Here is a 14202-nt window from a genome sequence, read left to right on the forward strand (position 1 = left end):
ACCGTGGGACAAAATTGCAAATGAAGCAGTATGAGTTGGAATCCATGCCCTTGATTTGGAAAGAGTGTAAATCATTGACATCCTTTTATTTTTATAAATATTTTAGAAAATTATAATTCTCTTAACGCTGTGAAGGAATTTAGAAATGATCGGGAAATATATGTATTCTTTGTGAGGATGTACATATTCACTCTCCTGTTTCAGCCAAAAACTACTACTTAAGGAACTTTCTCTGGAATAATAGAAATTTTAAGTAACAGCTATAGTTGAAGTTTTAATGAAACATAAAATGTTTAAACATTTTCATGCACATTTAAAATTTACCTTGTCGTTTCAGAAATTTAGAAAATTAATAAGGGTCCTGATTAAGAGAATCTATATTTATCTACTTTAAATTGTTTACCAGGTCCATCTCCTCCAGCAAGTTCTTCGCCGTCCTTTCCAGAAGCATTCTGCAGCTGAGACAGCAGGCTATTCCTCACCTACTCCTTCCTGGGCCAAAGATCTCAGGGTTAGCTGCTCATCTTAATTTGGGGAAAATCAATTAAGGGATACTTCTATCACCGAACCCAGCATAGAATGATCTATTTGACAAATTCTTAATGACCACCTACATTTTCTTGACAATCCTGCATTTCATAATAATGGTTATATATAAAAACATTTTTTAACCAAATAAAGTGGACCTATTCTCTGGAACATGGTTGTGGTCATTTTTGTTTTAATCAATCAATTTAATGAGTAATAACTACCTGAGTTATTCTCAATAACTAAAAAACCTTATAACGATCTTTTAATGAATTTGTAAGTTTTCATCTAATACCATGTACCCAGCAATTTGGGGCACATCAAATAAGAATATAATTTAATTGTACTCCTCAAGCTTTTTTGTCTGTTATAGTAATTTTCATTTACCAAAATAAGAGAATAGTTTAATGAACGTGATTTACCATTCAACCAGCTTATTAAGTATCAATGCATGATAATCTTGCTTCATGTACACCCCTACACACCTTCCCCTTGTTCCTAGTTATTGTTTTAATTGAAGAATAATTTATATATCCCCAAGTATTTTAAAGACATTCCCAGACATAGTTTCATTTAATCCATGAATATTTCTGTATCTCTAAACGTTAATAACTTAAGACACATACATACAATACCATATCACCTTAAGACACTTTTCTGTCTGTGCATAAACTGAATAACAAATATGCAGTGATCAACTGATCAATCCCTAACGGTGCTGAAAGAAGGGATGTGACTGGTCACTGTTCATGATATGTATCTGTTATTTATGTAGTGATTTGTGGGTTGAAGAGCTAATAGCGATGTTTGTACTTTGCATAATTACTAACTACTAGTTAAAACTAATTACTAGTTAAAATAGCATGGCAGCAAATGTGAACCATGTTGGGGACTAGTGTTATTTAACTAAATTGTGGTAATTGAAACTTGTGCATGTTGAACTCTGCAAAGCAAGGACCATCTGGACCATCTATTTCCTAATGTTTTCTTTTATATCCCGTGATAAAGGCGCAGGGATGGAGACAGAGTGCCTTCAACCTTTCGGTCCACCAAAATTATATCAATATTTTGACCACAAAATCAGTTAATTCTTTTCCATAGCTTTTCTAAAATATATATTATCTAATGCTAAAACTCACAAACGTTTTAATGTTTGAATTTTTATCGTTTTTCCCCATAAAGTAAATGTACAGTATGGATAGAAGTTAGGAGACCCAGGCGGTGACCCAGCTCTGTGAGATGTAGGTTAAGCACATCTTCAGGCCTCATTTCTTCTCTGTTAAGTTAGGAATATGTTTGAATTGATGGTTTGGGGGTCATCTGTGAAGCCCATAACAACTACATCTCTCCCTTTCCCTTCCCCAGTCCCCTAGGTCCTACTCTCTGAGCCCTCCTTTTCCATAGTGATGGGTCCCAGTGCTTAGGAAAAATTTAGTGCACCTTACCAGTTTTAATTACTAAATATTTTGGTTTTAAAACATCAATTTGCTTTTTCATTGTTGTTTTAAATGTCAATTTAGAGCTCACTTTTTTCCAAATATTAAAACATAAGATTAATTATCTTAAGTAGAAAATAACACATTAGTTATTATTATTATTTTTGGCCGAGCCGCCCAGCATGTGGGATCTTAGTTCCCCAACCCGTGCCCCTTGCACTGGAAGCGCAGTCTTAATCACTGGACCGCCCGGGAAGTCCAACACATTAGCTATTATTTTCTACCCACTTTAAGATTTTGAGGTGTTTTACATTAAAAAAAAAAACAAACAGAACCATGGAAATAAAACTAAGAAAATCTAAAAGGACTCTCAGAAGCCAATTAGAAAGAGAAGATAAGGGTAATAGGAACTGAAGATAAACTGGTTGTTAAATTTAAGCGTTAAATTTATCTGAGGGAAAACATTCCTGGTTGAAGAATATAATTTGATTGCCTTTTCCTGTCTCTAAATTTTTATTTATAGCAACTTATAGCATTATAATAACAGAATCCAAAAACTAAAGAACTATTTTTTTCCCCCAGTTACTATGTTATTCAACCATTAGAAAACCAAAACCAAACTAGGGTATGTCCAAGACTCCAATCAATCAAGCAATGAGTCTCAAAGAAACTAAATTCACTCTACCTCTCCTGGTTTTTTCTTTTTCTTCTTTCGATTTTTCTGAAAGTTCTGGAGGTCACTGAGATGGAGATGGAAAATATGTCGAAGATGAACAAGACTTTAGAAGGCCTAGGATTTTTAAAAGGTCAAGTATATTATAAAATAGAATTGATATTGCACTAGATTTATACTGATATTTCTAGAAATACCATCTTAAGGAAAAAAATTTAAACTTTTATTAATTTGATGCTTCATAACATAATAAAATAAATGAACATAAAACATCATTTTACTTAACTTGGAAGGGAAGATAAAATCCATTGAAGTGGAAATACACAGGAAAGGTATGTACATTCAGGCAGATATTCTAAATTCTGTGTTAGGTTAAGGATTATGAATGTACTTGAGAAACAGGGAGACGTTTCCTATTTGCATTTCTAGTCTGAATACTTCAATATTGTATCTAAAATGAACAAGATGTCACGGAAACAAAGTAGCAAAAATGCAATTGAGGTTAGCAATGATTACACCCATCACCCAAAGATACTTCTAGGCTTCCCTTAGGGCATGTTGCTTCTCTTCTTTTGCAAAGCTTTCATGAGATCCGACATGAAATCCTGCTCCCCGCCTCCCCCGCCCGGTGGTCCCGGGTTCGCCTGCCTCTTGGGGGGAGCTGGCGGCCTTTTGACCACCACGGGGGTCGGCTTCGCGGCTTCGGGGGCGAGGGCGGGCGGGGGCGGGGGCGGCGGCAGCGAGGACCCCGCGTCGCCCGCAAACGACGGCGGCGGTGGAGGAGGCACGAAGTCCGGGGGCGCGTCGCTAAAGTCGGGGGGCGGCGGAGGGAGCTCGTCGTCCTCCAGGGGCGGCGGCGGCGGGGGCGGTGGCAGGAGGTCGTGGGGCGGCGCGGGGAAGCCGGCGGCCGCGCCCCTGACCTTGGGGGACGTCCCTGGGCTGCCGCAGCCGACTTCCGAGGACCGTCGCACGGGAGGGGGCGGAGGCAGGCTGGACTTGGGAAGGGTCTGGGCCCTGGGCGCTCCGGGGTCGTGGCTGCCGAGGCCGGACTTCTTGTCCTTCAACAAAGCGACAACAGCATTTATTCTTGACCACACGGCCACGTGGACGTGACAGTTCCCGGACAGGTGAGTCTCCGGATTTAGGAAGCGTCTGCCCCCCGAGGGGGAGGCTCAGTCCCTCAGTCCTGAGACTCCAGGTTGTTCCTGAGCTAGCTCACCTCATATTTATATAATGCAACTTCCCCCAGGAGTTTCAGGCAGCTGAACTGAATCCCTCTGTTTTAGTGACAATTATCATTGCAATTTACATTTTATCAGGCTTTCATTTTATTTCTTTTTTTGCTTAATAACCTCTTGCCACTGGAGATTAGAAATTTTTTCCCCTAACAAAGTGCCCTCATGATTGAGTTTATTTAGTTCAACTGCTTAGCATGATAAGAAATTAACTGGTGACGTATTTTTCTAAAAATTCTGAACAGGCAGTTTGGGAATTAGTGTTCAGGCATAGTTAAGTGATTTCTATTCTGGGATCCTTTTATTGCTTTCAGCATTGAAAAATGTTTTTCTTCAGTTGGCATTACAAAAACCATGAAAATAATAATCGCTGAAAGTACACTGCAAGATGAGATTGTCAGACTTGAGAAGCTAACAAGAATATTAGAGAAACACAGCTTTTAATGGTCTATTGTGGTTTTCAAAAATTATAAGAAGCTCGATAAATACAGGATTTAACTGTTCCCACCACTGGCTGATGGACAAAATGAAAGGGGAGAATGAGGTGGAAAACTACTGAAACCCATTTAAGACTGGTTTGAATCATACATGGGAAATATTCAGTGGAACTTGTATAGTCAATTAAGTCGTTACCAATTGGACTAATAACTAAATTATAACTTTTGGCTATAATTTTTAGATAGATTTAAATGAATCTTCATTAATCTCCTCTACTAAAAAAAAAAAAAGTTACGGAGAATGTTACACCAGTTTGGAAATTATTTTAAAATGCGTTTTCTTCTCTGTCACCCTGAGGACATATGTAGAACGTTAACAGAAAAATACAATAATGAATATTTTATAGTGGGACCCTGTCAGTACTCTTCTAATCTGGTTTGGGGTCCAGATAGCATTTAACAAAGGGCTTCTGACTAACATGTTGCTCTAATTTATTCAGAAAAAAATAAGTAAAAATCCCAAGGGCTTAAAATGCAGATGCCACTTTCAGAGAGTGCTAAAACCACTTGACTAAACAAACAAACAAACAAAATTGCTTCAGTCAAAATAAATGTAGCTAAACTAAAAATAGTTACCAATCCTCGGCATTAAAAAAAATTCTTACATTTTCCCGAAGCTGTGATAGTTGGTTTTAATTTTCCATCCTAGCCTATGTAACTTTAAGATAAATATATATATATATATATATATATATATATATATATATATATATATGAAGCAATTATCTAAATGAAATTACAGTGACTTTTGAATTGTTGGAACTCTATTTTCTCTTTTTAAAAGAACAATTAGAATACTGCTAATGGTTTAGGATATGGGCTTACAGGTGACAGTCTGATAGAAGTGGGTCTTACCTTAGTTGTTTCAACCTGTCTCTGGGCTTCTCCGAGAACAGTACTCATAGAATGTGCTGCCTGGGGGATCTGACCATTGGCCTGGGTGGTGCCTGTTTTAACTCCTAAAGGGGAGGAAGAGAGACAAGAAGAGTGGGCAAAGGTGGGAGGGAAAATTAGGAGTATGGGATTAACAGGTACAAACTACTGTATATAAAACAGGTGAGCAACAAGGAGTTACTGTATAACACAGGGAACTATACTCAATGTCTTGTAATAACGTATACTGGAAAATAATCCAAAAAAAAAAAAAAACCCGAATCCCTTTGCTGTACACCTGAAACTAAAACAATATTGTAAATCAACTATACTTCAATAAAAAAAGAGTGGGCAAAGTATTTTCAACATCCTTCAGGGTTAACCTGAAAAGACAAAGCAGTTTTATGTCTCCAAAGCAAAAGGATTCACAGGTACACAGGGCTTTTGAAAAAACCTGAGGTTCTACGACAATACTTCATGAAACTCAGCAAAACATTCAGGGAAATGAATACTTTATACAAGCAACAAAATCTGGATTAACTGGGGTCCTAGAGAACAGTATGTTCTGCTTTTAAAAACTTTTTCGTGACTGGAAAATGAACCTTGAAAACCGCCTTTTTAAAAGAATTGTTGTTGTTGAAGATTTTTCTGAAATGGATGTATCTGGGTTCATACCATGCTATGTACAGGAACAACTTTTGAACGTTATCCTCAACAAAACATACTTTGAGCACAAAAACAGTAGACAGGACTTCCCCAGTGGCGCAGTGGTCAGGAATCCTCCTGCCCATGCAGGGGACAAGAGTTTGAGCCCTGGTCCAGGAAGATCCTACATGCCGCGGAGCAACTAAGCCCATGTGCCACAACTACTGAGCCTGCGCTCTAGAGCCCGAGAGCCACAACTACTGAAGCCCGTGCGCCTAGAGCCCGTGCTCTGCAACAAGAGAAGCCACCGCAATGAGAAGCCTGCGCACTGCAACGAAGAGTAGCCCCCACTCGCCACAACTAGAGAAAGCCCACGCGCAGCAACGAAGACCCAATGCAGCCAAAAATAAATAAATTTATTTTTTTTTAAAAAAAAAAGGTGGACAGAGGGGATTGGGCAAAATATACAAACCCCCACTATATCCCGAAATTAGATTTTTTTTCCCCAGGAAGTCCTGATATGTGCTTCTTTTCCTGCTTTTTTTTTTTTTTTTTTTGCGGTACGCAGGCCTCTCACTGTTGTGGCCTCTCCCATTGCAGAGCACAGGCTCCGGACACGCAGGCTCAGCGGCCATGGCTCACGGGCCCAGCCGCTCCGCGGCATGTGGGATCCTCCCGGACCAGGGCACAAACTCGTGTCCCCTGCATCGGCAGGCGGACTCTCAACCACTGCGCCACCAGGGAAGCCCTCCTGCCTTTTTGTTTGTCCTTTTGCACAAAAGTGTGCCTAGCTGAGGTTTCACAGTTTTGAGAGTCAGAGAGAAGCAGCTGTGTGTTGATGTCTCTGGCTCCGGAGAGGGCATCCCGGGGGGAGGACAGCCAGCTCTCCACACACTGAGCCTGCTCCTCCCATGACTGAACTGCCTCCCAGACCCCGACCTGAGGTCTCCTCCCTGAGGGATTCCGAGGTTGCCTTAGCTCTGCTCAGTACCAGCTGTTCTGCCAAATATTTATTAAATGACTGTGTGCTTGCTTCTCTAAATATTTTCCAAATATTTTGAAAAACCCAAAACTCTATGCAACAACTCAGAGAAGCTCATTAAGTACTTCAGGAGACAGGGAAGAAGGGAAGGTCTGATGAGGAATCAGATACTTGCACTATCTCAAAGTATCTCTGTACGAATTATTAAGTACAACATGAAATAACTGCACAGGAGAGAAATCGGACAGCACGTTAGCCAAGTGGTCAGAATGAATGTTTCCAATGAGGGGCAATAGACACCATATGCCTCCGACTGGGATACCCCGAGAAGGACACGGCAGCTTAGTCCTGCCCCAAACACATTACCTGAGATGAATTACGAGGAAATATCAGACACATCCAAACTGAGGGACATTCTATAAAATAAATGGCCTGTATTCTTTAAAAAATGTTAATGTCTTGATAGACAAAGAAAGGCTGAGGAAATGTTCCAGAGGAAAGGGGATGAAAGAGGCATGATGCCTAAATGCAAACTCCAAATCTGGACGGAACCAGTGCCAGGAAAGAGCATTGCTGTAAAGGCATCATTGCGACGACTGGCAAAACTGGGATATGGGCTGCGGTTTACATAAATATACTCTATCAACATGAAATGTTAAATTTCCTTAATTTGATAACTGTACTATGGTTAGTAAGGGAATAGCCTTTTTTTTTGTTGTTTTAGGAAACACAAAGGGAAGATTTAAGGGACAAAGGGACACAATATAGTCAATCTACTCTCAAGAGGCTCCAAAAAACAAAAAGGTCTAGGGACAACATATGGGGGGTGGGATAGGGAGAGGGGGATGATACAGCAAATGTGACAAATACTCAGTATCGGTGCTCTGGGTCAAGAGTCTATGGAAATTCTTTGCATTATTCTTGCAACTTTTCTGTAAGTTTGAAATTATTTCAGAATAAAAATATGTTCATGTCCATTTATACAATCAAAAGGCTGGAACAGGCTATACCAACTTGTTCTGCTGTAAGGTTTTTTGCTGTAAAATGCATGCTCCTCATTCAGCAAGAGCACCCATCTCCTTGTTCAGAGCTGCCCTCCTCGGCACATCTGCTCGGTGCTGTCAGAACTTAACACCCTGTGCCACGTAAGCACAAGATTATCTCTATGACTATTTAATGTCTCTCTCTGATTAGCCACATCTTTGCTCAGGAGGGCGGAAAGTAACTGGTTTAAACTTCTTAAGGTCTTAGGATGTTTAAGAGTTTTTCATAAGGCCTTGTGTCCCATCCCATGCCGCCCCTGAGAGATTTAAACCCCTTAGATTCCAAAGTGCTTAATCTCCTCATTTCCTTTGGTCTCTTCTCTTTCCCATCTTCCCTCTTTGTATGCATATTCAAAATCTTTCTTTACAGGTAATGGAAACACCTTTGTATAAACAGAAACCAAAGCTGAAGACTGAAGACAGGGGAAATTCCTTTAAAGGGCACAAATTATCAATATATATATATTTTGCTTCTTTTGCCCAAACACACACAGTCTGATTTCTCAACAACACAGTGCACATTGCTATGTAACCAGGATGTCTAGGTCTTTGCCAGTCTGTGGGGACAAAAGAAGTCACATCTATAGCAATCTCTCAGATGCTCCAAGCTGCTGTCCTCCCTTTACCAAGAAGTCTAATCTTTTCTGTGGGTTCTCTGCCCCATCCTGAGACAACCCATGGGTACCCACATAACTCGTATATCCTGTAGGTGCCACCAATTTCAGATCTAGGTTGTCCTGGGGTCACAGTATTAACGTCCCAGCTGTCAAGCAGCAACACCACTCGTCCTGCTGCCACGTCTCTCTGGCAGACCTCAAAGGAATTAGGGGTGGGAAGTTTATTAAACATATGTTTTACAGAACTCAAGTGCACTCCCAGGAGGGGACAGATCCCTCATCCCCTTCTTCACCCATGTGGTTTGTAAAGGGCCGATCCTACCACTTGTACTGGCATCCTCTTCAGTGTGGCTACGTGATTAGGTATAAGCATGCAATGGAGCCCTTCCAGGGCGTTTTCAGAAGTGGGGCTTTCTCTTTGTACTAAGATTTCCAGCTGTGTGAAAAATGTGAGCCTAGAAAGCCAGTGGCAGTCCTTGCCACCTCATGGGGACACTGCCCAAGAAAGAAATAGTATCTTGATGACTTCGCTTAACCCCCTGGATCCCGCTGTGCCTGAAAGCAGCCTACCTCTGGATTTCCTAGTTTTGTGCCATAATAAATCTCTCCCCCTTGGTTTTTGTTGCTTAAACTAGATTGAGTTGGATTTCTGCCAATTGCCACGAAAGAGTCCTGATGAAAAATAGTGGCTAAAGTCATAAAATCATTTAATAAGTACTAAAAAAAAAAGCCTCCACGGCTGTTTCCTAATATAAAAGAAAAAACCCTGCCATTTATCGAGAATACATTACTTGTTGCTAAACACTTTGGATGTAGAATGATGCCTCGGGATTTTCCATTGGGTAATCACAGCAGAGGCACACAAATCGTCTGCGGTTTGACTCCCAGCCAGTGACCCTGCACCACTTGGCCCTGCCTCTCCAGGACTCTGGGTCAACCACGTGAAGAGGGAGAGGGCAGGAGAGGAAAGGGATTCCAGGTGAAAAGTTGAAGCGGAGGAGGCACCAGAATGACGGGGCCTGGGGTTGATTGTCTCCAGGCTCTATCAGATGGTTTTATAGCAGGTCCTGCCCAGGGAGAGTTAGTGCCCGTGCAAGGTCTCCCCGGCTGCAGTTCTTGTTCTGATCTGTCTCTCGTGGGTCCAAGGTCCAGGAAATCTGTCCTCTGTGGGTGACGCCCACTCTGCAAGCCAATGACTCAGGAAACAGTTGTTGGGGTGATGAAGGAGGCTCCCTGACTAGTGCCCCAAACAGCCCGAGGTTCAAGAGAGCCCATCAGCCAGTAACTCCTCTGATCCCAAGGAACGTTTGTTTTTTCAACACTATTCTTGACATTTACCTTAATTTTGGCGGCCGAGGGAAGAGGGCTGTTGCAAAGAACGTATGGTTTGATTTGTCCCAGGCTCCTGGATGGACATGGGTCCCTTAAACACCTTCCAAGGAGCCCTAGTGATTTTGTGTGATGAGTTTAGGCGAAGAGAGAGGCTTGGATAATAATATATGAGAAGAACTGAATTTTAAAAGATGGCGTCATTTCAAGCGGGTCTTTGTTGCTAAGATGTGATCTCGGTCATCGTGTATGTATAACTGAGAAGAATGAACTTCACATTCTATTTGAAAGTGGCTTCCCTTCCTTCTAAGCTCATCATCTTCAGTTCCTTCCGAGCTGGTCACGAATATAGCTCTTTAGAGCTTAAAATCCCACCCAGCAGGTGCTCATGGCAATACATTCTAAGGCATAAACTGAAAGTTTAAATTGAGGACGTTTTTCCCCTTAGATGCTCAAATGGAAGCATTTACTAATAAGCAGGGATGCTCTCAGTATGGTTTACTTTAAGATCTCAGCACATTTGTCCTCTGTAGGGCTGCAGGGCTTAATTTTGATAAATAAGACTCTACAGCAGAACCAAGATGGGTTAATTTACTATCTACTAACAGATATTCCATCATGGGAAAGATCCTCCTTTTTGATCAATGGACATCTCATCTGACTGCTGCAATGGTGTTCTTCAAAAACTGGATTTAAGCAATTCATTTAGGAGAAACGGAATGAACATGCATTTTGCATTTAGTATTAAGGCTGTTCACATTACTTCACCCTCAGAGAAACCCTACCAGGTATTAATTCATTTTTCCACTTGTCGTCCCAACCATCTTTGAATTCTACCCGAGTGCCTGTTATCTGCCCAACACTGCGGTCTGTGCTGGGAAAACTATGATGTACCGGACAGAAACAGTCCCTGACCTCATGATTTCCTTCAGTGCCTGGAGGAGGGAACAGATACTAAACTAATAATCACACAGATTATTAATCATGACTGGCCTACCAAGGACAATTCATTTGAGATCTGAGGCTGGGCAGGGATTAGCCACATGAAATCAAAGAGCATCATAGGGCTTCCCTGGTGGCGCAGTGGTTGAGAGTCCACCTGCCGATGCAGGGGACACGGGTTTGTGCCCCAGCCCGGGAAGATCCCACATGCCGTGGAGCGGCTGGGCCCGTGAGCCATGGCCGCTGAGCCTGCGCGTCCGGAGCCTGTGCTCTGCAATGGGAGAGGCCACAACAGTGAGAGGCCCGCGTACCGAAAAGAAAAAAAAAAAAACAAAAAAAAACCAAAGAGCATCATAAACAGAGGAAGAGCATCTGAGAAGTCCTTGAAAAAGGATGGTGCTTGGGGCTTTGAAGAAGTGGGAAAAGCAGATGGGCTCTGTGACAGGAACAGGAAGACAGGGGTGGGGAAAGAGGCAGGTGAGATGGGCGAGGCTCATTTCATGCAGGTTTTGGTGGCCTTGCTAAGGACTGGGGACTTAATCTGAGAGCAGTGGAAAGCATCTGAAGGGCTGAAGCACCACCCCATGGGGCCAAATGAAGATCATGGTGGCTAGGATTTGATGGCAATGGAGACAAACAGGCAAGGACAGATTTGACCAATATTCAGAAGGTAGAGTCAGCAGGATTTAGAAGTGACTGGATTTAGAGGTGAGTTTTCTTGCATGTTTTCTGCAGGAGCAATTGGGCAGATGATGATGTTATTTATGGAAACAGAGAACAACAATGGGGGGGCAAGTCTGGAGGGTAAGAGGATGAGCTCAGTTTTGCAGATGTTGAGTTTGAGGTGTCTGGGAAGGATCCACGTGAAGCCAATGAGCAGACAGTTGGAAACATGGGTTTGAAGGTCAACAGAGAAGCCTGGATTGGATTTACGTAGCTACAGGTGGTCCGCTCATACACTGTGCTGGGGGTGGATTAGATCACTTAGGGAGATAGTGTGAAATGAGGATAGGGTTAGGATTGATGGGTCTTGGGTAGTTTAAGGTGGGGTAGAAGAAGAGTTACTATAGGAGGTTAAAAAAGAATGGTCAGAGAAGTTGGGGGGCGGGGTGGGGGACTTGGAGTGTGCGATATCTGGAAAGCCAAGAGAGGAGATTGGTTCAAGGAGGAGCGGTCAGTTGTGTTGGAGCTGCTGAAAGGTGGACTGAAAACAGGGGTTTACAGTAGTGTGATTTAGCAACACAGAGGCCGCTGGTGAGATTAGCAAGAGCATTTTCCACCAGGTCGTAGAGGCAGAAAGAAGCCTGACTGAAATGGGTTGAAGAGTGAAAAGGAAGTAGAAAAATGGAGACAGCAAATATGGTCCACCTTTTAGAATAGTTGCTCGTCAGATGGGGCACTAGCTGGAGGGGGATTTGGAGTTGTAGGAGGGTTTTAAATTTGATTTTGTTTCTTTGAAGAAGGGAGCAATATTGATGAGAAGAAAACAGTAGAGCAGAAGAGAAAGTAGAAGAGAATGGCATAATCATGCATCTCTCTGGTCTCTGTCCTGGGTTCCTGGCACAGAACTTGGTATTTTCCAAGCTATCAGAGTGCCTTTGTTATTCAGCCCCTAGGAACACATCTGAGTTTATGCAAACAAGGTGGATCAGGATGGGTGCTGGTCACCAGTAGACCAACCGACTGATAAGAGGGTTGAGGCTCTGGGCCAGCCTGACATCGGCAGAGTAGAGAACGGGGGCTAGAAATTGAGTTCAGTCACGTGGTCAATGATTTGACCAATCATGTCGATGAAGTGAAATCCCAATGAAAAAATCTGGACAGTGGTGCTTTCCTGGTGGTGAATACATCCATGTGCTGGAAGGGTGATGCACCCTGATTCCAGAGGACACAGCTCTTCATCTGGGACCCTCCTAGACCTCACCTTATTCATCTTTCGTTTGGCTGGTCCTGATGTGTATCCTTTACATATTTAATTTTTAAAAATGTTTCTTTCTTTCTTTATTGTTTGGTTGCGTTGGGTCTTCATTGCTGCGTGTGGTCTAGCTGCAGTGAGCGGGGGCTACTCTTCGTTGTGGTGCATGGGCTTCTCATTGCGGTGGCTTCTCTTGTTGTGGAGCATGGGCTTCTAGGCGAGCGGGTTTCAGTAATTGCAGTAGGCGGGCTCAGTAGTTGTGGCACACGGCCTTAGCTGCTCCACGGCATGTGGGATCCTCCCGTACCAGAGGTTCCCCACCGAACCCGTGTGCCCTGCATTGGCAGGCGGATTCTTAACCACTGCGCCACCAGGGAAGCCCCAGTGTACACTTTATAATAACATTGTAACAATAAGGATAGCACTCTCCCAAGTTTTGTGAGTTGAACTGTTGAACCTAAGGGGGTTCTGGGAAACCTCCAGATTTGTGGCCGGTAGGTCAAAAGTTTGGGTGGCCTGGGGACCCCTGAAGTGTGGCTGGCATCTGAAGGAAGGGCAGCCTTATTAGGACTGTGCCCTTTTGGGGTCTGAGCTAACTCCAGGGGCAGCATCAGAGTTGCGCTGCAGGACTCCAGTTGGGGCAAGAATAGGGGACGGGAGCATGCATGGAAGAATCGGCCCTTGTTAGGAGGTAACACAATAGACGTGGGCTAGGATGGGTGTAGATGCAGGTAAGTCACTGGGTTAGGTGGTGGAAAGCTGATGGTTCCTTTTTTTTTGCTGAGAGTAAAGGGGCTGGAGATTGGAAATCTGAGGAGAGTGAAGAATGTCTGAAACAATTAGAGAAGCTAGGAGATTACACTGACTGGGATAGGTCTTCTCAACATTACTGACATCTGGGACTAGCAAATTCTTTGTTGTTCAGGGCTGTCCTGTGCATTGCAGGACAGGCAGCGTCCCTAGCCTCTACCCATTAGATGACACAAGCACCCCCCAAAGCATGACAACCAAACATGTTTTCAGACATTGCCAAGTCTTCCCTGGGGGTCCAAATCTCCCTCGGTCGAGAACCATTGGTCTAGAGAAACACAGTAAGAGCCACAGGCAGTATTAAGGGCCCGGTTGTGGTTGATGTCGACCGATCTGTGATGGACTCAGTGTATACCGTATGCCGAGCCCTCTAGGAGGAAAGAATGTCCCAATCCCCCTCCCCACGCTGGAGAAGCCTCACTCCCCCTACCCTCTCCTTTTCTCAACCTCCAGATTTCCTATATACTAGGCTAACGGTGGGCAGAGTCCTGTGGGTTGAGAGCCAGCCCAGTCATTCTGCTTCCTTCCTTCCTTCCTTTTCCCCTCCCTCCTCTCTTGCTCCCTTCTTCTCTTCCTCTTTTTCTTTCAATCCCTGGTGTTATAGTCGCCTCTGGCTAGGGCTGAAACTTAGGCGAGAGAGATGCGCATTTCAAGCTCTGAGTTTAAACCACATGCTA

At 43.2% G+C, this 14202-nt stretch overlaps 1 protein-coding gene across 1 annotated transcript in view; it reads right to left on the reverse strand.

The window, feature by feature from the left end:
• Window positions 1–3185: 3185 nt before the first annotated feature.
• The window catches only part of APBB1IP (amyloid beta precursor protein binding family B member 1 interacting protein), a 59700-nt gene continuing 48683 nt past the window's right edge, over window positions 3186–14202 (reverse strand). Inside the window, exons 12-13 of the mRNA XM_065871790.1 lie at window positions 5225–5328; window positions 3186–3695 (exon numbers count right to left, since the gene is read on the reverse strand). Coding sequence (XP_065727862.1) covers window positions 3186–3695; window positions 5225–5328 — 614 coding nt within the window. The remainder of the gene's footprint in view (window positions 3696–5224; window positions 5329–14202) is intronic.

The sequence above is a fragment of the Phocoena phocoena genome, chromosome 2 (genome assembly GCF_963924675.1).
Source record: "Phocoena phocoena chromosome 2, mPhoPho1.1, whole genome shotgun sequence".
NCBI lineage: Eukaryota > Metazoa > Chordata > Mammalia > Artiodactyla > Phocoenidae > Phocoena > Phocoena phocoena.